Source organism: Oryctolagus cuniculus, chromosome 16 (assembly GCF_964237555.1).
Source record: "Oryctolagus cuniculus chromosome 16, mOryCun1.1, whole genome shotgun sequence".
In the NCBI taxonomy this organism is placed as follows: Eukaryota; Metazoa; Chordata; class Mammalia; order Lagomorpha; family Leporidae; genus Oryctolagus; species Oryctolagus cuniculus.
Window position 1 is genome coordinate 31687392 of NC_091447.1, and position 22080 is coordinate 31709471.

The 22080-nt window shown below is 46.8% G+C and overlaps 1 protein-coding gene across 3 annotated transcripts; it reads right to left on the bottom strand.

The window, feature by feature from the left end:
- Positions 1-709: 709 nt before the first annotated feature.
- Positions 710-20861, bottom strand: INHBA (inhibin subunit beta A). 3 transcript variants are annotated; one of them, XM_051852775.2, is made up of 3 exons: positions 20469-20861; positions 15232-15789; positions 710-6084 (listed from the first exon to the last, which is right to left on the bottom strand). In XM_051852775.2, exons 2-3 carry the CDS (start codon positions 15617-15619, stop codon positions 5198-5200), a joined length of 1275 nt encoding a protein of 424 aa, XP_051708735.1. In that variant the 5' UTR covers positions 15620-15789; positions 20469-20861; the 3' UTR covers positions 710-5197.
- Between the last annotated feature and the right edge of the window lie 1219 nt (positions 20862-22080).

Genomic DNA, 22080 nt, shown 5'->3' on the forward strand with positions numbered 1-22080 from the left:
GAATCCTACTTCCAATTAATAATACTTAATTGTTCCTCTGATTCATCTTTAAAAGCAAAGATAACCAACAGTGCAAAGTGATTAAAATGATGAGATGTGAATATCAAATGAAGGGATGCACAGGGGCATTCTTGGCCCATATGGACATGTATAAAAGTTACTTTCTAAAAGGTAGAATGATCAATTAATTTCTTACCTTACTATTGTGATTCTAAATTGATTCTACTGGTCCCAGTAGACTAAGTATGGGCTAAGTATGTTTTTCTCCCATGCATATAGTTATTAAGTTTAAACTGTTTTGTGTATTTTCAGTTTTCTAGCCAGAAAGGAAAAGAGGAAGAGCAAAGAGAAGAAAGAAAGAAGAAGGGATGGAGGGAAGGAAGGAAAGAATATCTCTTTATTTCTAGAAGTAGTTGCCACTATAGTTGCAGAAATGGGAAATTAACAAAACGAATAAAATGTAAATACTGCTGGCCCAAGCATCGGTAGCTCACTGGGAGCGTCTGCGGTGACAATATATACTCTTTCTCTACAAGAGCTCTCTCCCTCTAGCCTTTGTCCCCTCTCCCATATTGTCTGTTTCTCATACTCTTCCAGATAATTACAGTAGAGATAATCATCATCCAGCAAAGGATGTGGTGATGTGTGCGCAAAGTTGATCTTGGACAATCCCTAAGTAAGACATAAAATAAAAATAAAAATAAAAAAATACATCCCAAACAGGTCTTTTTATTTAACATAAGGCCAAAGAAGCTATCAGGCGTTGCTGAATACTGTCCACTAACTGTACAAAATATTGACTGCATGCCTCGCAAACACCAAAATATCCGCTGGAATGCCATAGAAATAAATAACTTCTGCTATAAACACATGAAAACATATCAAACTGTTATCTCTTTAAACATATTGTAAATAAAAAATTACCAGTACTTCTACACAATAAATATTAAGAAACCATTGACATAGTTGAAATGCACTCATATAAATTAACAACTTTAATTACATTAGCCAAACAGACATTGGTTAAAGAACTGCATGTAGTATGCAAAAAAAAAAACCACAAAATAAAAATAAAAACAAACAAACAACATCAACCACAGAACATAAAAAGTTTTAAAACAAAACAGGCTTCAGATTATCTTGGCTTTCATAATTATATTTTTCTTTTAAAGAAAAATATCAACCCATTGTCAATGCACTGTTTTTCAAAGCATTTAAATAGAGGGTAAAACCCACTGAAAATTAATACAAAAGAAATGATTCACTTTATGCATAAAAAATAAATAATAATATAGCTGAGACATGTGGTTTGCTTCTGCTCTTCAAGACGTGAACAGCTTCTAAGCATTCATTTTTTCTAACCCATACAATAGCTTCTCATTGATACAGGATTTAATTTAAACACATACAACGTCCACCCCCAAACCTTCTGCCCACATCTACAAGTTTCATTTATTATGTAGGTTTTCAGGGTGACTAAGTTTTTCTCTACATTGAAAAGGGAACTTGTCAAGAGGCCCCACAGGAAATCATTTTTTCAAGTGAACATGATCATTTGAATCTATGCTTCACACAACTGAAAAATATTTGTTCTCTGCGTTTTTGAGAGTCACCTCTTGAAATTCAATCCCCAGGGTTAAAAAAAAAAAAATGTACTTGTTCTACTTTGAGGAGAATGCAGGGACTCTCCTTGAAAAATGGAGTGTGGAATCAATCTTAAACAAATATGAAGTTGGCTGATGTTCCTGGACAAGAAAATCTTGAGTCAATGTGCTAGAATTCACCTTACTTGGAGGGTGGGGGCTGAAAATTTTAAATCAATCTATAAAGTACTTATTCAAAAAAAGATATTTAGGACAAATACTTTTCAAAACTTCTCAGACTGGTGTGGGCAGATATTTAGGAGCGTAGGTATTAGTCCTAGACAAAGAGTGGAGAAATATTAAGATCTGATGGAGCCATCCTCATCTCAGGAAAATGTACTATGAGGAACCCAACATGGTAGAATCCAAAAGCTTTTCCTTTTACCTTTCTGTTGTTACATGAAAAGACAGGATGTTCACTAGACTTTTCAAATTCTGAGATTATTAAAGATGACAGTCTCTGTCAACATTATTAGAGATGGTAGCAGTTTACAATTCTATTCCAAGGCCATGTAGATTTAATGAAACAAGGTGAGGGTTTCTTGGTGTGTGATAACTCGATTACTTAATATCCAGTTAAAATGCTGTCGTACAAAATTTCATTCTTCTAACTACCATAGTCTTTGATCAACCCTCACCTTACCCCTGATTTGTGTCAAACTTAAAGGGCTTAAAAAGATATCAGATGTACTTGAGATGAATGGGCATTCCACACAGCTATCACTGTCTTTGTAAGTTTCTGCTTTTACCATGGCCTTGATCATCTGTGTGATTGCACAGTGAATTGGGACGTATTCCTCCCACCATCTGCACAGATTCCAGTATCAATTCCAGTACCAAAGAAGAAGCCGCTCTAAAGGCCCTCAGCATCTTTCTGAAAATTTGTGGAGTTGAACATGGCCCTCTACTCCTGTCCTTGAACCTTTCCTCACCACACCCACTCTCCCACATGCAGAGTGTCTAAACTTGATGGACCCCAATTAGAATCCATTCTTGAGCTTCTCATGAAATTCCTGTTCTATTTCCTGCACAAGAAAGGGTGGGCCTCTAGAACATGGTCTTTTTGCCTGGCATGGAGATAAGTAATTTGCCTATATACAGCCTAGTGTTACGCTATACTGACTTAGTGTATTTATCAAGAAGAGTTAAACCGCCTTTTGTAATATTTGGTTTCTCACTAATTTTTCATTTCTTTATGATTATTTTTTAAACTTACAAATTGACAGAGTTAAAGCTTCAATAAATATTTCACAAAATACTGATGAATGTTTTTTCCCAATTATTAGATATTTGTTCAACATTTAAAAATGTTGGCAAACTTCAAACAAGTCAGTAAACAGGGCTCTATATTTTAAAAAGCACATAAATGAATAACTTATCAGCTGTTCTAGGCAAGCGGAATACTGGAATAAATTAGATAGAAACTCAGCTTTAAGCATATACTTTGATATTTATAAAAAATTTTTTCCTTTTTACATCTGAATCAATACATACAAACTTACATATCAAGAGTTTTGGCTGTAAATTAAATATTAGGCTTTTATACTCTCCTCATCCCCACCTCTTCCTAACTCCTAGCTTTTCTCTTCCTTACTCCCATTCTCTTAACACCGTCCCCCAAATTATCAATCTTTCAAATAGTGACAACAGTATCATTTAACCCAGCTGGTGCAGGTAATATTTCTCAGAACCAGGCCTGAATCATAAACTCTCTTATTCTGGCCTAAGGATGAGATTTTTTTTTTCCCCAAAACAACAACAACAAAATGCTTCTGATTTAAGATTGATTCCAATAGACAACAAATATAAGTTGGAAAAAAAAAAAAAACCAGCCCAGAGTTTTGATTAACATTCTGTCTTCCCCACAGGGGATAACTTGTAGGGAGGAGAGGGGTTGGGGAGAAGAAAGAGGAGGGAATTTGATCCCTGTACATTGAAAGAGGGCCTTACTAAATATTCACTGGAAGTTCCAGCCTTTTTCCCATCCAAATTTTTGAAATGTGCCCACCTAGTTCAGAGTAAAAGCAAAAACTATAGCCTATCCTTCTTAAAAATACTGTGTTTTGCACACAAACATTCATTGCTTTAAGAACATTAAAAAATGACAGCCTGAAGTGCTTAAAATGTGTAAGGACATGGTACAAGACATGTATATATACACACAGATATGCATATGCACAAGCAATGTATATATACACATACAAGCATGTAGTCTCATGAATTTGAACTTGATATCCAACAGTGTACAACTACTGTACATCCAGTATGAAATGTCCTGTTTCATGGATGCAAAAGGAGTCAAAAACCAAACCTGTCAGGTCGTTGAAGCCCAAACACAATCCACCTTACTCAACCTTGAACCTCAACCCCTGACTCGTTAATGGTGAATGGTACCAACCACAGACAGACTGTTTAAAGGCTCACACAAATGTCTTTGGTGTATGTGTCTATTTTTTAAGGTACAAAATAATAATAATAATTATAATTATAATAATAAAAATAGCTATTTTGTGTGCTGTAGCAGTTCTTTTATAGCTCACATTAAGTGCAGCTCTTAAACCCCACCCCCACCCCCACCCAAAGAAAATACTTGTTAAATAAGGATTAGACAGGTCAAACACCATTGTAGTGCAAATAGTAAACGATAAAAAAAAAACAACATTTACAAAATATAGAAATGTTTGGATCCAACAGATGGACAAACATATTCCTTTCAAGTATCTCTCCTTGAAGAAAATAAAAATTAATCAGGTTACTTCCAATACAAAAAAGTCTCTCTTTTTGTTCTCTCTCAGGTAAACAGTTTCAAACCTATTAGGTTGCATAGTTCTAAGATCATAAGCACCTTAACGAAATGTAACTTGGTATTCTTTTTCCCTTGATCTTTCACTCTTCCCATTCCTGTTCTCAATTTTTTTAATATTGGTTTTGTTTTGTCTTGTTGTAAAAGTGGTGCAGAAAAAGAAAGTGTGACCACCTGCACACTATTGTCCTTTTACCAGTATGTAGTGTGTGTGTGTGTGTGTGTGTGTGTGTGCGTGCTGATAGACACAGAGATCGGGTCACACAGACATACCTTATGACCTGGGTAATTGGGTGGGAAAGTGCCTATGACTGGCTCTTTCAAACTCATGGCTTTCTAGATGCTATTTGGGTCATGTTAGTCCCCATTACTGCAGACTAGACAAGTCGACTTCGGGGCTCGCAAGAGAACTGCAAGGGGGGAGAGGACAATACCCCATTTACAACTGGCATCATCAGTTTCATTTCAGAACAAATGAAGGGTACACCATTCTCCCTTTCCCTCTCAATTCCTGTCTCCTTCACTGCTTCATCTCTGAGCCCTGGCTAAGGATTTTTTTTTTCCACATCTTCCTTCATCTGTTTCATCAGATCAGGTTTTGCTTTTAGGTTAGTTTGTTTTTTTTTTTTTTTTAATTTCTATTTTTTTTCTGGTTGTTTAACTCAGAAACCTTTAAAAAAATGTCTTCATTTTTCCACTGTCTTTTCTGGACACCTCTCACTCCCTTCCCCCTCCCCCAGGGTGGGCAGCTCTATGAGCAGCCACACTCCTCCACGATCATGTTCTGAATGTCTTTTTTGATGATGTTCTGGCCATCGTCGTAGTATAGCATGGACATGGGTCTCAGCTTGGTGGGCACACAGCACGATTTGAGGTTGGCAAAGGGGCTGTGACCCCGCATGCGGTAGTGGTTGATGACTGTCGAGTGGAAGGAGAGCGAGGAGCCCGACGTGCCTGCTATGTGGCTCGGGCACTCGCCCTCGCAGTAGTTGGCGTGATAGCCAGAGGGAGCGATGATCCAGTCATTCCAGCCAATGTCCTTGAAGCTGACAAAGAACTGTTTCTTACAGCAGATGTTGACCTTGCCGTCACACTCCAAGCCTCGCCGGCGGCGGCGATGAGGGTGGTCTTCCGACTGCCGGGCCTGCAGCATGAGGAAAGGTCTGTGCGACTGCTCCTTCTCCTCCTCCGCCCCGCCTTCGCCTCCGTCCTTCTTCTTCCCTTCCCCCTCCTCTTCCTTCTTCTTCCTCTTGCCCAGGAGCACCAGGCTGGCACCACTCTCCTGGCACTGCTCGCAGGCAATCCGCACGTCCAGGGAGCTCTTGCCCTGGTCCAGCAACCGCTGGATGCTGCTGGAGACGGGGAAGATGTGCCAGGTGCTCTTGCGAGCATCCACCACCTTTTCCGACAGCAAGAGTTCGCTTCTCTCCCCCTTCAAGCCCACCTCCTCGGCCTCATCTCCTGTGTCCAGGAGGCCCTGCGGGTGCTTCTGCTGTTGGAAGAGGCGGATGGTGACTTTGGTCCTGGTCCTGTTGGCCTTGGGGACCTTTAGGAAAAGCCAGACCTCCGCCCGCTCCACCACAGACAGGTCACTGCCCTCCTTGGAAATTTCAAAGTGCAGCGTCTTCCTGGCTGTGCCTGAAGACAAAACACAGCACAAGAGAACAGAGGGACACTGGTTAATTCATCAGTATTTGCGTCTCCTCGCTGACTGCAGGCGAGCAGCAGTCGTTCCTTAACGGACCATCTAGAACAGGGGTTAGCAAATTACAGCTAAGACTGGTTTTCACATCTTTTAAATGATTGAAGAAAAACAGTATTTGGTGACACGTGAAAATTGTCTGGAAACTAAATCAGTGCCCGTCAATAATGCTCTTTTGGAAGCGAGCGATGCTCATTTTTCACAGGCTGTCTACAGCCGCCTCTGCACCACAGCAAGGAGTTGGGTACCTGCTACAGACACCCTCTGCTGGCCCCCAAAGCTTGAAATATTTGCTCTCTGTCCCTTAATGAGAACACATTTTTGGAATCTTTGCTCTCGAATGCAGAAGGCCTGGGGTCTGCATCCTCCATCTCAGCTTCATCTTCTACACAATGGGAACACACCATCACGACATTCGACCCTTCGTCCCACAGTCTGGAAGGATCACATGGGGTAACACCAAAGGCCTGCCCCCACTAAGCAGTGTGGGTCCATGCATGCCCATGTGCAGGTGCACCCTGAGCTAGTCTCCCTTCCCCATCCCCATCTTTCCCTATGTCCCTATCCCCTCTTCCCCGGGTCGCCTTGCCTCTGCTTGCATTGAGTCAAGCTTCTCTCCAATTCACTCCTCTTCTGAGCAGCCGGAGGCACCATTCCCCAAAGGTGGAGCTGATCAGGCCACTCCCTCTTGAAGTCTTTAATGACTTCTTTGGGCTCCGTGGCCAACGGGCACCGTTGCTGCCTTCAGCTCCAGCTCTCACTCAGCCTCCTGTTCCGTCTGATCCGGCTATGTGGCGTTTCCAAAGCCGTCTCTCACCTACAGTCAGTGACACCTGTTGTTCCTGCTATCCAGAGCACACCTGCCCCATCCCAACACACCCCCCTCGGTGCCCTCCGTGAGGCCTCAGACACTTCTTCCAGAAGCCTCTTCTTACATCTCCTCCACTGTCACCCTCTTGCCCGTGTAGGTTGGGATGCCCAGTGTGTGAGTTCCTGACTCATTCATTGTCATAGTCTAGCGCTGAGCAGAAAGTAGACAATTAGCTCGCCATTATTGTCCAGTGGAGTCATCCTCAGCACTGAGCTGATGAAATTCAGGAAGTTGTCTACCTCCAAATCCATATTTTAGCCCCCGTCCCTTTTGAATACAGCTGACTGAGCACCAACAGCATACTTCAGAGAGCGACTGCTGCTAATTTACAGGAAATCCCTGCACTGTCAGGGTAGCTGGATTCATCAATCATTCAGTTCTAGCCTAATGCTAAAATTAGAAATTCATCTATTTCCTTCTCTTCTCATAAGCACCTGAGCGTTTATTCATGCAAGAACGTTTACTATAAGAAGCAAGTAATCAGAACAGGGCTTTTTGACTCATCAAACATTTCCCCTCAATTCCATTTTTGCCACACGGCAGTGTATAAAAATACGACCCCCTGTACATGACCATGTACCTACTTAAAACTGTCTGCTGTGCATGCATTTCATGTATGAATCTGGGAACAATCTTCAAGTTCATCTGAGAACTCTCACTCCCTAGGAGGATCTCCCTGCCTGGATTTCTATAGCTAACGGAAATCCAGCCATACTTATCACTCCAGGCCCTGAGATGTTTACGGTACTATAAATTTTAGGCACAGTTTCAAGTTCTCTGCAGCAGACGGCCGCTTTTCTGTGCATTGCGCACTGTAGATTCTGTTCTTAATTTAACACACTCTGTACACTGTGATTATGATAGTGGTAAATTCACTGGGGCAGGGGCCAAGGAGGGCTGCAGATGGATATGAAAGGTTCCCAGGCATTTTGTATCAACTTGCCATGATGAGGATGGCAGTGGTAAGGGGAGTTCCTTTGCCTCTGACCTCATGTCTCTGGCAGGAGTTGAAATGAATAATGAAGCTGGCCCTGTGATTAGATAGGACTCCAGAGCAGGCAGCACTTAGAGGGGGAAGCTGGCCTATTTTAGGAAACAGGCTGACTTTTTTTTCCCCCAAGAAACGTGACTTCTATATTCCCCTTTGCTATGAATTGGTGGATTTTGTTTGTTTGTTTGTTTTTTAGGAAAGCGAAGGGGAAGATTCCAAGAAGCACAGCTTAATTATTTAAATCCAAAAAGGCAACCAGCAGCAGATTTTAAGGTGCTAGGGTCCTGGCAAAAGCAGAAGAAGAGGCTGGGGGGAACCTCCCAAGCCTGGGGCACCGGCCCCAAGGAGCTGCAGGCTCCCTCCCGGCCCCTGCGTGGGCACCCCGCCCTGCCCCATGGAGCCTGTTAACAAGCTACCTGCTGTTTCCCCTTCTGTCTCTAGGCAGGCCAGCCTCTGAAACCCTAACCGGCACAGGGTGTCACTCTGAAGGCAGAGAGACAGTAGCTGCTAAATTAGAGAAGCCAGAGGGCACGAGGTTGTGTTTTGTTTTTCTAGGAAAGAGTGTGTGAAACCAAAGCATCTGACAGTGCCCCAGATGGGAAGACTCCCTGGGTGTCAGGTAACCCATCCTCACAGGGCTCCTCTGCGCTCATCCACGCTGGACACGAGGGGTTGAGGATGAAGGCAGATGGATGGCGGTGTTGACCCGCCTGCCTTGGACTGTCCATGAATCAAGTCCACAGACATCTACAGATGCCCCGGGGGTGGAGGGAAAGAGAGAGTTAATTGCCGGGACCAGAACAAGTGACAGCCGCATGCAAATTGCTTTTGTAGGGCCAGGGAGGCCGAGGCCACTGGCTTTCAGTCACACAGTCCACAGGACAGCCCCTCATTTCACAAGAGCAGGTTTCTAAGGCACCATAGAGCCCCACCCCTTCTTCACAGGCAGCTGTACTTGGAAGCAAATGATTTAGTGTTCCTGAGAGAGGATTGTACAAAGAGAGTGCTCATTAGAGGGGGCTCAATCTGTCAGGTGCTGTTATATTAGGATCAGAGAGTCATCATAAAATGACTTTCATGCTGGTCTTGGCTGATAATTAACTGGATGGCATCGCCTGCGTGTTGTGGGGAGGCACGAGCACTGATTTATGCATCAGTTTAATGATCTGAGCTGAAAGACGCCCTTGCCTGTATTTGCATCCACTGCCTGCGTGCTTTCTCTCTCCCCCATATTTCTGACATTTGGATTTTCCCCCTACTAATTGACATGCCTGTCGCCTCCTTCTCCTGGTGTCCATTTCTGGAACTGCTATTTGTACATTGCATGATATTTTATCAGGAAAAAAAATAAAACTGAGATCCAATTTCCTGAAAATGCGGTTGCCATAATGCTCAGGAACAGGGGGAAGAGAGAGAATCAAGTCTTCCTCATGTCCACCTCACATGCAGGTACATTTTACAAGTTCTATTGTTTTCTGACTTAAAAAGCAGTGCATATTTTTTGTTCTATTACATTAGCTTTCATTGCAGAAGGGGGTGGGGCTAGCGAGTCGGCTGAAGCTGACACGGAATTCATGTTCATCAGGGCTGAAGGTTTCAGAAATGTAAGCCCCAAATGTCTTAGGTATGAAAAAACAGAACAGCTAACCAGTCGAGTGATGCTGTTCTCTTTATCTCTATGTTACCTGCAAGAGACTGCTTTACTGCAGTAGCACTTTCAGCATGCCATGCCCCAAGCTGCAAATCTCTCTGCATAACAAATTGAAAAAAAAAAAAAAAATGGGAAAAGGCTGCCTGAGGCTGAGACGTTTAGGATCGATTTCTAATGTTTCAGGTTTGCTTTACATAGTTTGTGCTGTAAAATCCTGAAATGGAAGCCTTCCCATAATGCTTCCTGAGCAGGTAAAGCATTAGTTTGTACAGGTGTGTTCTGGGTTCCTACACTACAGCCTAGCTAACCAGCTAGAGCTGGCTGATTTGCTAACCTTTCATTACCTACTCTCTCTCCTAATATTCCTTTCTTCCTCTGTGCTATTTTTTCCCCTCCCGAGGCTGGTGAGCAAAGCTTGTATCACACAGCCTGCTCTGCCTGACTAATTCACTAAGAAAGTCCCACGCAAGCCCATGTGGGTGATATTATTTCATCATTTAAGCCCCTCTGAGCTTGATGGACACATACTAAAGGGTGAGAAAAAAGGTGCAGAAAAACGGGTAGGGATAAATGTTCTACCTTGCAGGTGAATACCTCTGAAATGCTGCCTGATGGGAGGGAAGCCGCTGTAAGCTGGGAGCAGACACCTGAAAGGGTATTTCAGTGCATTTTCCTTTGCTTTCAAAAATACTCCAAATGTTTCAAATAAATCAATCATGGAAGCGCACCAAGGGTTAAGCAGCCATGCGCCTTGTCCTTCCCCTCTCTTACATTAGGATGCAAAATACTACGCAGCCTGAAGTTCAGCATCTCGGATGTGTGGGCAGATGACAGCAACACACACATGCAGTGTTTCAGTATGGTTTGGTTTGGTTTGGTTTGGTTTTCCTCACCAGGGTCCGGCTTCAAGTATGCTGCCCTTTTGCACATGGGTAATAATTATGTCTCTAACGATATTGTGGAAAGCCTTGTTGTTTACAGAGAGTATTTAAACTCCCCCCCCCCGGGGTGGGGGCAAAGCTTTGCAGTAAAAAGGCGGCTGTGACTTTAATTTTCCATTCTTCACCACGGTCTCAGTGTGTCTGGATATGGCATAGTCAGTGGTAGTGACATAGAGCTGCTATTGACAGCGTGTGTGTTCTCTGAAGCACCCAACTTTGCATCTGGACAGCTTCCAGGGGGTTCTGCAGAAGGCAGCAAGTGAGGTCTTGGAGGTTGTTCCTCCTTTGACCCACACTGGAGGACTTTGCCCCTGCAAGTAGGGATTCGATCATAAATTATGTTGATTACCTTTTTAGCCCTGACAGCTCTCCTTAAGATCCATTACTGAATTGTAAATGCTCAGTCACAAACATTCAGCACCCATGCGTCTTGCATTTAAATGGTGATGAAAAAGAAGGTTAAACAGTTAAGGAGAAAGGGGTTTTAGGTTCCTAGGAGAAGGGGGAAAGTTCTTAAGATTCAACTCACAGAATTTCAGGGACTTCTTCCAAAGTTCCTGAGAACTTTTACACTTTTGATTTTGGACCTAGGAACCAGCGAAGTACGAAGAATCTGAGCTACAGTTGAAAGATCATGCTCATGTATTTTTTAGCAGGAGAGAAGCCAAATCAAATACGTGTTTTCACTAAAAGTGCCGGAGATGGTATTACTCCAGTTCTCCAAATGCAAAATCTGAATCTCCACCCTGGCTTCTCCCCACTCCCCCACCCCCACCCCCACCCCAGTCCGCCTCCTTCACAGGCCGCAAACCACGATTAATCTCTTTCCACATCTTTTCCTCACCAGTTCTCTCCACACCCTCAGTTCAGAAAGAAAGGCATCCTCAGAAGCCGAACACCATGTTCCCACAAGGCGTTCAATAAATAGCCTTTTTTCCCCTCCCTGTTCGAAGCCCCTTGTCATTTGTTGCTGCTGAAAAGCATTGATAAGGCAGGCAAAGTAGGACACGAAATCAGGGGAGATGGAAGATGGCTTTTATAAACCCAGGCAACCGTATTAGGGAGAGATTCGTGAGCAAATCAGTATCGCTGATGATTCATGGTCACATTTCTCCATGCTCGGCTTTGTTTGCTTTTGAAATTTATCACTCCTCTGCCTTCCATAGAGCTCTGGAATGCTCACATGCATCACCAGAATTCCCACTTCCTCTGCTTCTGTCTCATTTAATGTATTACAGGTAGCTGTGTGTCTCCCATCCCATAAAGTCTTAACTTCAGCTGGAGGAGCAGGAGATAACTGATAATCACCAGGATTAAGGAGCTACAGAAAGGGGTTTCCAGTAGGCGCAATGGCCTTTGCCTAGATTGACAAGGAGCAAAAAGTCTTTGGAATGCGCCCTCTTGTGGTCGATCCTTTCTAGTTAGTCCGAGAAGAAAGTGTGCAACCCCTCAAGGTGCAGGGAGGGCCAGTGAGGGTAGTTCACAGGGAAGTTCCGGGCAGGGGGCGCTCAGAGTCAACTCCACTTTGAGATGGCTCCCTGGGGGAGGGGAAAGTTCCCATGCCAGCCTCCTTAGATCCCTGTCTGAGAGTGTACATTTCTAACTCCACAATCTGCTGGAAATGGAATTCTCCAGGCTATGTGAGCATTAACCAGTGCTTGGTGTTGTGTTTATCTTTCCCTATCCATCCTACAAGTGCTATCAATTTCAAAGTTAAATTACCACATAACCAGCATCTAGGTCTTGCAGAGGACAGAGACTTAACAGTGTGTATGGCTGGATGCTAGCTGACCAGCTACTGGCGAGAATCAAAGTACAATAAAATATACCAACTGCAAAGCCAATGACTTTTACCTCTAGGCTTTACCTTCCCCACAGTGTTTTTCTTGAAGAGAGGATACCTAGTTAAGGCCTTGAGGTAAACGCTAAGAACACACTAATTGTGTGGAGCAATTTGGGGTGACATACAGAGAAAGGAAGTCCCTTACATGTGCTGGAATACATTGCAAAATGTTTTAAAGTGATTTCCCATTGGTGCTACCAAAACAATTAACATCAGTCTGATAAAGATGGGCACTTTGTACCTAAACACAGCTAGAAAAGCTCAATGCAAGGCACCTTCATTTTTGTAGTCCCTCTACTGCTGTGACTGTGAACAATTGGAGGAAAGGCAAAAATTAAACACCTGTCCCCAAACTGAGAAATCTTGAGGTTGAAAGGTGCACCTAAGGGTGTGAATTTATGGGACGTTCATGGGTGACACTAATGACTTGATTCCATGCTGTACAAAAGTTTATAAGAAAAGAAAAAGGCATGCCCTTTTCTGTTCTCCCAGAGTCTTGACGTTCCACATAGTTGAGATGTTATGAAAGTTGAATTATTCCAAAAGCAACAAGACATCGATCTTTGCTATTCATTTTCCTATATTCGCCACAATTATGCAGATGATAAATAGCTTTCCTGTGAGCAAAATCAGCAGCGAAATTCTTGCATGGTACTCTACTTAGAGAGCTCATTGTCCATAAATGCAATCGTTAAATCTGTAAAATTATATTAAATCGATTCGAGGTTAATGGGTGAAACTTCTCAGAAGAGAAAAATGAGCTGTTATAACAAACCTCTTCTAAGAACTCAGAGTTGCAAACTCAACCAGGAGGCGTTTCCCATTACATACCTTAAACTTCAGTCAGTCTGTAAACCCAATGAAATGCCCTCCCCAAAAGTAGCTCTTTTCTTTCAAACTAAACACCTACCAGAGAAGTCAAAGATGACAAGAGCCCACATAACTGACGGAGATCAGCACTGAGATGAAGGCCATAAGAAAGGATGTCAATGGTCGAATTCTTTCCCTGCCAAATCGCTAAATTCCAAGAGAATGATTTGCTACGCAAGTACAGTAAGTCAGGAAGAAGGGACGTATTGCTAGCATCAGTGGTGGGGTTAGCGGTGGTCAGAGACACGGGTATATTCAGTTATAGGATGCGGTTCAAGTAAATGGAGTAAGAGGTGTGGTTGAGGCCATCAGGTGGGCAAGCTGACACACAGAAGCGCTGGCTCCTTCCGCACCAACTACACAGCAGCACTCCAGACAACTGGGATCCCTCTCCTACGTAGGACGCGATGGTGGGAGCATTTCTCTTCTACTTCTCCTCAATGAAAGGTTGAAGAAAAATTGGGTGGCAACTTGGAGACTCCAATCTGACTTATTTCCTCTATACGCTTCAGAAAAAAATAAAGCCCTAAGGATCTCACCTCTGGGGGCTGCACCAAGAAAGAACTTTCAAGAAAGAAAGTGGAACATTCCCTAAATGAGACAGACTTCTGGGGCGAGGAGCTCAGTTGCCCAAGAAGCCTGTGGAACACCCAGCGGCTTTTGCTTAAGGGGGAAGCCAGAAGCTGCTAGGCTCTCTGCTCCCCCAAAGGGGTGCCCAGGTCGCACATGGCTTTCTTGAAAACAGAACATGTGAGTCAACAGGTTTTCAGGATTGGAAATTCTGAGTGTTGCCTTAATTGTTTATACTGCTGCAGCAAACTTTTAAACAAAATGCTGGGAGTCCCTGCACATACTTTACTGGCCATATGCTCTACCAAACAAAACAATGGCATTCCTTTCAAATAGATTTGGCAAGGGATTCTTTAGCCTGGCATTACCATGAAAGTAACACAGTATTAACACATCTGTGTGCCCAGCATGTGTGCCCGGCAGGCGTGGGCTTGTAGGCATGCAGAGGGATGTGCATCCCACAACTGTAAAAAGAACCTGAGCCTGGCTCCAAGTTCATGGCCCATACTTCTCACAGGTATTTTCCATTCAGCAACAGGTTGGTGTGGTCCCGGGCCAATGATTAGAATCTAGTTACTGAAGTTCTTCCTCTTCAGGACTGAGTGAGAGTTCAATGTAGTAGCTAAGAGCACTTTTGTCAAGGTTGCATTCCTTGGCAAGAGAGCTCCTGGTAACTTCAGAGAGAACAAACTTTTTTTTTTTTTTTTGGTGTGTGTGTTGGGGGGTGGTGGTGGTGGTTCTTTTTATTTTATTTATTTTGGGAGTTCAGAGAGCAAAAGTCAGTACTCCAAAATTGACCGCCGGTTCAGAGTCCACTGCCCCCCAGAACTGGGTTTCTGCTGCCCGTGCGCTTACAGAGGGAGTTTCTAAACATAAAAAGTGACTGTCACTGACGAACACGCCCTGCCTCTCTGATGTGGACCCAGATGGGACTTTTAAAGGAGAAAGGGTTTGCTTAAGACAATGACTTCATCCGTGCCGGGGCACGCTCACCCCCTCCCCCATCACGAACTTCGGCTGGGGTCCGGAAGCCTCCTTGCTCCGCGAGCCCCCAAACCCGCCCCGGGCTCTCGTCGGGCCAGCGGGACCCGCGCCCCTCTCAGAGCGGCCTCCAGCGACAGACCGGCCCAAGAGCGTCCGCCCCGCGTGCCCGGCGGAGTTGCGCGAGCGCCAGCCGCGCAGCCCGGAGCCGCCCCTCTGAGAAGTCCTCCGGCCCGGGTCCCCGGCCTCCCCTCCGGCCGCTGCCGGCGCCTGAACACCGGGAGCCGCTCGCAGCCGGAGGGCGCCAAGTTCCTCCCGGGACGGTGGGAGCCGGAGCCCGCGCGCCCCGCGATGCCAGCACCCACCTGACTCGGCGAACGTAATGATCTCCGAGGTCTGCTCCATCAGCTCATTCAGTTCTGCCCTCCTCCCGATGTCGTCTTCGATCTCCACGAAGCCGTTCTCCCCCACCTTGCCGACGTGAAGCTTTCGGATGGCGTTCAGAAGCGCCGCCTTGGGCACCGGCTGCGTGACCTCGGGCCTCTTCTTCAAGTGCAGCATGTTTAGGATGTGCTTCTTGACCGCCTCCACCATCTCTGGCTGCGAGTTGGGTCCATCCTTGGGCAGGGCGGCCAGCGCGCAGGACGGGCAGTCGGGGGCCGCGCTGTGCCCCTCGGCTCCTGGCGTGGGGGAACTCCTCCCTATAATCCAGCAACTTGCCAACAGGAATCCTCGGAGCCAGAGCAAGGGCATCCTGGCAGCCAAAGTTGTTGTGATTGCCTTTTTTAAAGGCCCTGCGTTTCCTCCCCCCTCTCGCACAGGTTTTTTTTTTTTTTTTTTTTTTTTTTTTTTGGTAGTGGTGGTGGTGTGCTTTTTTTTTTTTCCTTTTTTTTTTTTTCTCTTTCTCCTCTTCAGCAAATTTTCTGGAACAAGAACAAAAAGTTTTCTGTGAAGTTTTGTTTGCAGGTTCCCTCTCTGAATGCAGTCAGTGCCGTAGGTTTGTGGCTGTCAGGGAGGAGAGTTCTGAGTGTCTCCGAGTAAGAGAGAAGGAAAGAGGGAGGGAGGGAGGGAGGGAGAGAGAGAGGGAGGGAGACACGGGGTGGGGGGGGAGACAGAGACAGAGAGAGGATGGGAGGGAGAGAGAGACAGGGAGAGAGGAGAGAGGGGGTGAGAAGAGAGAGGGAGAGAAGGGGGAAGGGAGAGGGAGACAGAGAGAGTGAGGGAGGGAGAGAGGGAGGGAGGGAGGCAGAGAGAGGGAGAGTGAGAGAGAGGGAGAGAGAGAGAGAGAACGGATTGGCCCTAAGTGAGTGAGTGAATGGGAGAGGGAGGGAGCCCGTGAGTAGAGGCTGTGATTAGGGAGGGAGGGGCTGCCTTCCCTGGCAGGCTGCTTCGCTTCTGCTCCCAGCTCTCTCACACACCTCTCTGCAAACAGCACCCTCCTCGGGCTCCTACTTTCCCTTCTGAAACAAATCCCCCTAATTTTGTTCACTTTTGGTTTTTCTCTCTTTGTCTGCCCCAATGCCCTGGCCTCGCCTTCTTCCTTTTTTGGAGGGAGGAAGAAAAAAAAAAAAAAACGCACGGTGTCCATCCCCTGGGAGGGCTCCATTCAAGTAGCGCCCCCCCCACGCCCCCGGGCGCCCTCCCCCCACCCCGACCTCGCCGCAGCCCTGGGCGACCACACGCCCACCTGGCGGTCAGGTGGGGCTGAGGCAGCCAGGAGGTCCGGCTGACAGGTGGCGGAGGTCGCGGGGACAGGGGCCCGGGGCGAAGGAGCGCCCGCGGCCCTGGACGGCGGGGCCCCGGGCAGTGCGGGGGAGACCTTCCCCGCTCCCATTCATTCCTGCGGAAGTGCTCGGGGTCGGCCCCGCGGGCGGGCGACCCGAGGCTCTGCCCGCGGAACTTGCGTTTCGGGCCGGAGGAGCGGCCGTGCGTCGCCGGCGGCGCTGTGCGGGAGGGCTCCGCGCGGCGCGCCCGCCGGGGCCACCTGAGGGGCTCCCCCGCGCCCCGCTTCCGCCGCCCGCCGGTGCCCTGCACGCACTCGGGCGCGCGCCTGCAGCTACCGCTGCGTCCCGACTGCACCGGGAAAACGCGAGATGCCTTTGGCCTTTCCCACATTCTCTTACAAAGGGAGCGCACTCCTCTGACTTGACTAACTGGCCCGAGGGGAACAGAATCCCCGAAATATATTGGCAAATTGTTTTTCTCTGTCACGTGGTCGTTTGCTCAGCTTGCCCCCAGCCCGTCCCGACCAGCGCGTGCACGGACAGCCTCCTCCAGGGCTGCTCTTTCCCTCAGAGGAACAGCACAGATGAAATCATCGTGGATTTTAGTGTTCACAGCAAAGGAAAAATGTGACTTCTTAAACAATGCCTTTCCGAGGCTTTTTTAAAAAAGTCTCCTTCCCTCCTCCCCCTCCCCTTTTTCATTTTCCGTCTTATTGCTTTTATCTCGCAGAAGTATCTTTAAGGGGTCCATCTGTTAAAGCTTCCCTTCCCTTTCTGCTGCTTTGCCACACAGAAGCCCTCGTGGTTTCTGGGGGTACTGTCAGCTTTTATCTGACACCCCGTGTGTTCGCAGCATTCTAGTTAAGCCAGGCGGTTTGGAGCAGAAAGAGTTAATGAGCACCTTCACTACAAGTCTAAGATCTGAGTGTAAAGAGGGAGAAAAAGCTGTCACTGAGTTAAAATCACAGCTTGCAGAGGTAGCAACGCTCTTCTGAATTGTCCACACTGCCCCCTTTTCCAAAAGGAGTCTCTGTGGCAAGCCATTCAACACCTTTGGGGTTGGGGCTCCAGAAACATCCATTACTTTGCTCTTATTGTTAAAACTTTGTCCACATTGCCTGAAAAGCCACCTTTTCTTCCCAGTGGGGGGTGGTGAGAGGGGACAGGAGAGTAGGGGCAGTTGTTAAAATGGTTTCATAAATCTCGCTGTACTATAATACTTAACATCACCCACCTATGTGTAGTCACAGACACGGTACCCAAAGCATTTTGCAGTGCCATTAAGTTTTACAAGAGAGTCCGAAATAGAGCTAAAAGTTGAATGGCTCCAAACAACTCAAAAGACCTAAGAGTAGCATTTAGGTAAGTGCAACTTATCAATCTTTGGATTCTGTCTGCTTGAGTGTGTGTGTATGTGTGTGTTCCCTGAAGTTACTGTTTGCCAATGTAACTCTTCAAAATAACCTTCTCCCTGGCATATGTACTTGTATGTATGTGCTGAGTGGACTGTATAAACACATAATCTATTTGCATGCTCTAGGACCATTAAAAGCTGTATTAACCTGCCTGAACAATATAAAAAGATACAAATCACAATGCCATGGAAGTGCCAGTTGTAAAATTCCTTCTAGCCATTCTGACTTTGAGTGTGTAAAGCGCTTATAAGGAAGAGTTAAAAAGCATTACCTTTCCGGTCCCCTCTCTGTCCCCAGCCGGCTCTTGTATCATGTGGTGAGGGCCGCCTGAGCTCCTCTTCATGGTGTTGGCACTGTGAAGTTTTATACTGTACTACTTATTTGTACATTCGTACATTGGTACCACTCAAACAGAGGAGGGCTGGGGCTTTGTTTGGGATTGGTTAGAATCAGCATGACATCAGCGGATGACTGGTTTTTCCAGTGTGAGACATTTCATAATTCATTATCTAATGGAAATCCCTCTTGGCTTCTCAGCCACTACTGGGTGATGCACTGAGCCACTGAAACCTCTGGCTGTGACTAGTCTACCTTCTACAAAAACACTGGAATTAGACAGATGCTTCTCATGAGTGTTCAACTTCTTCTACTACTCGAACACACGACTCATTATAGTCAGGTTCAGTTTTATGTCTTCACATAAAACCTCTGTTACTTCGTCAAGTTGCCTCTATTTACACAGTATTCTATTGTTTCTTACAGGGAAGAAATTTCATAGTGTTCCTTATAGGGATTCTAATTTGGTGTTATTTTTAAATAAGCTATTTCACTGAAGAGGAAAAAAAAAAAAACAAGAAAATGCATATACCCATATGATGATGGTCTCCCCTCCCTAACTTATACTATTATCTTAACATCTTGCAATTGAATGCCTTCTTCATAAATCATTTAGCACCCAGAACTTCAGAAACAGTTATTCTCTGCTGAACTTGGTTAGCAAACTTCCCAAGTCTTCCAAATCCCATGTAAACGAGCAAAACAAAAACACAGAACCTCACGCATCATTCTTGCTTAAGAAAACTTCAAGTCCTATGATTTCCAGATTGTCACAAATATTACTTGAGATTATTAATAATAATAATAATAAAGGAGTGAACTCGCCTTGAAATAGGGGTGAAGTCGGTCAGGTTAGTTTGGTTGGCTGATCGGTTAGTTGGTTTTGGGGAGGGGGGCGTGGCTGGCAGGTCTGGGAAATGAGACAGGCAGAAGGGACCCTCAGACAGGAGTGGCGGAGATGAGCTGTCTGAGGGAGACTCGCGAAGCATAAGCTAGGGTCTCGTGACAAGTTGGATAAAATGTGCAAAATTGGGAGCTAATGAAAGCCACATGACCAGATATGTTGTTTTGTACGCAGGATTTAACATGCATAAAATAAACTTTTCACTCTGCCCACAAGCAAAATATAGAGGCTCTGGCCTCCTGCTGTGTGGTCCAGCAGGTTCCTCCAGCACACCAGCAGTTTTCTATGTAAGAGAGGGTCTCTCCTGGCTTGGTACAGAGAAAAGTGTGGGTGCTGAACTGCGAGGGAAGAGGAGTATTCTAAGAACTGCATATGCAGAAGTGAAGTAGGAAATGAAATCAGGAGGTCGAGGAGGAAGAGAGGGAATCTGAGTGCAAAGACAGAAATAGGATCAGTGAGGGTGCACTCCACGCCTGCCCCCCGGTTTAGAATTGCACTGCTTCTAAGAAAGGCGCTCCCCCTGCCCTCCTGGAGGAGAACTGGCGAAGAGCAATGGCCTTCAGGACCTGTGAATGCGGGAGCCCTGGTGTCCTGCCCGCAGGATCATCGCCTTCCTTAAAGTGGTGTGGTGAGGGCACAAAGCAAACCCAGATCAGACCCTGGCTCCACTGTGTCACGTAAGCTCAGGCCTCACTATTCCCATCCACGAAATGGGATCGCTACTACTAACCTGCAGGGTCAAGAGCAGAAAATCCGAGAAGCCTGGAGGCTTTTTTGAAACCTCTGTGCCACAGGAATTTGTGCAGCACCCAGACTAGAGGGGCTCCCCACACATGTGACTCGGAGGCCCCGATGGCCATCTGCTGCCAGCCCAGTGCCCACCTGCCAGCTCCTACCTAAGCAGCTCTGAGCTCATGCTCTGCCTGCATCCCCAGGCTCTGAGCTGAACCACAGTGCAGATGCCTCCTCACTCAGGGGAAGTCAAGTGGGGGAGGTGGAGGGCGCAGGCAGGTGAAAATAGCTCCTGCGGAATATTCTGGACTGGGAATGAGCTCTTCCCAGCGAACTCCAGGGCCCAGGGCCGAGCTGGTCTGCCCAGCTCCTGACAACGATCTCTTTTTCCTTGCTCGGTTTGGTTTCTCTTTCACTTCCTGCCCCCTCCCCCCCGAGCGTCCCCACCCCCAGGCCCTTCGGGTCCCGGCTCCTCGGCCCTGCTACTGTACCTTGAGCAACACCTGCTGGCAGCTCCCAGAGATCACGCCGGAACGCGGCCGCGGCTCGAGCCCAGCTCGCGGGATGCCTGGAGTCAGGGCCAAGCCGTTCCAAGCGGTCGCCTCTATTTTTACCCTGAGCACCAGCAAGGGCAACTTCTTTTAAGAGCAGCTCTTGATTTTTCCCCCCTTTTGGCAGCTAAAGAATTCAGAGAGGGGAAAAAAAAAAATCAGTGTTCAGTGAGTGCCGCTGGGAATCTCTGATCCCAGCCCTCGGTGCCAGGGACTGAAACCACAGCAACTGTCAGGGACTGGGACCTGCAGTGGGGCCGGCGGGCTCCCCCGCGGACAGAGGCGAGCCGGGGAGCGCTCCCGCCCCGCACCCGCCAGCTGCCCCCTCTCGAATCGTGGAGTTGGGCCCCAGCAGCTACTGCACTGGCGGAGTGGCCCGCTGCCACCGCGGTATTCACCTAGCGGGGGCGGCCTGATTTACTGGCTACTTCACGCAGCTCCAACTCCAGGCTGGAGCCTTTGCAGGGCTCTGTGCGCCTGGAGGAGCAGCCACTAGCGAACCCGGTGGAGCAGCTTGCGGCGAGCAGGAGCCTGGAGGGGGGGCGGGGGGAGCCTGTGGTACCTTCTTTTACTGTAATTGCAAAAGGAACGATGTGCCAGAGATTTATATTTAGAAGTTGTATGTTTCTACTTTTATGTAAATGGAGCAATTAGGGCCTGTACTTGCTGCTGCTAACTCCAATGCTAGTGCATTGCTGGGGAGCTGGTGTTTTCAATCACAATTAGGGAGCTGGTCAAAAAACAAAGTTCGTTTGAGGATAAGAGCTCGATGGTGCGAAAGGGCCAGAGAGCAGGGCTGGTGCGCGGCCCCGTGGCTTGCGGTGGCACCCACGTTAGGGCACCGCTAGCCCTATACCGTAGTGGTGTTTACCCGCACAGCAGCTGGCCCCGTACAAAGTTGGCAGCGATCAGGAAGCAAGAATGTTCACTTTTCTTTTCAAGCAAACCGTATGTCCTTCGGCTTTCATCCAGGCTATTAACTGGTCTCTTTCCTCACTACTCCTGGAACAAGGAGGCAGGCTAGAAAAGGGGCCATTTTTCATGGCTCCGTTTTTGTTTTTTTTTTTTTTTTTTTTAGCTGCTGCTCAGGGATTGCTGGGATTCTGTCAAAAACCCCAGCCAGGAAGTCTGCCCCCACTCTCACCCTCACCCCCAGCAGGTGACTGGGTCGCTGTCCTCTGATTCAGCTCACTGTGACACAAGGCTGGAGCTTCAGGACAAGGCTTCCTTCCTATGAAAAAAATTTTTTTTAAAAATTGTTTCCAAAAAAGCACGATTTCTGGTTCACCCCGACTGGGGAATGGAACATAAAACGTGACTATGGAGAGGAATCAAAAGGACTTGGGAGGTGTTCTGAGCAGTTCACGTGCTATTCTGGGCTCAGGCAGGAAAACCTGGCCCCATGGGGGAGTGGTGACTCCCTCAACAGGCGCTGGGGATCCAGAGAACGTGGGCAGGACCCAGAGTGATATTTGCTGCAGTGGGAGTGCTGAGACCCTGCCGGAAGTTCTCATCAAAAGGGGTGAACAGGGACGGCACTGGCTGGTCCTGC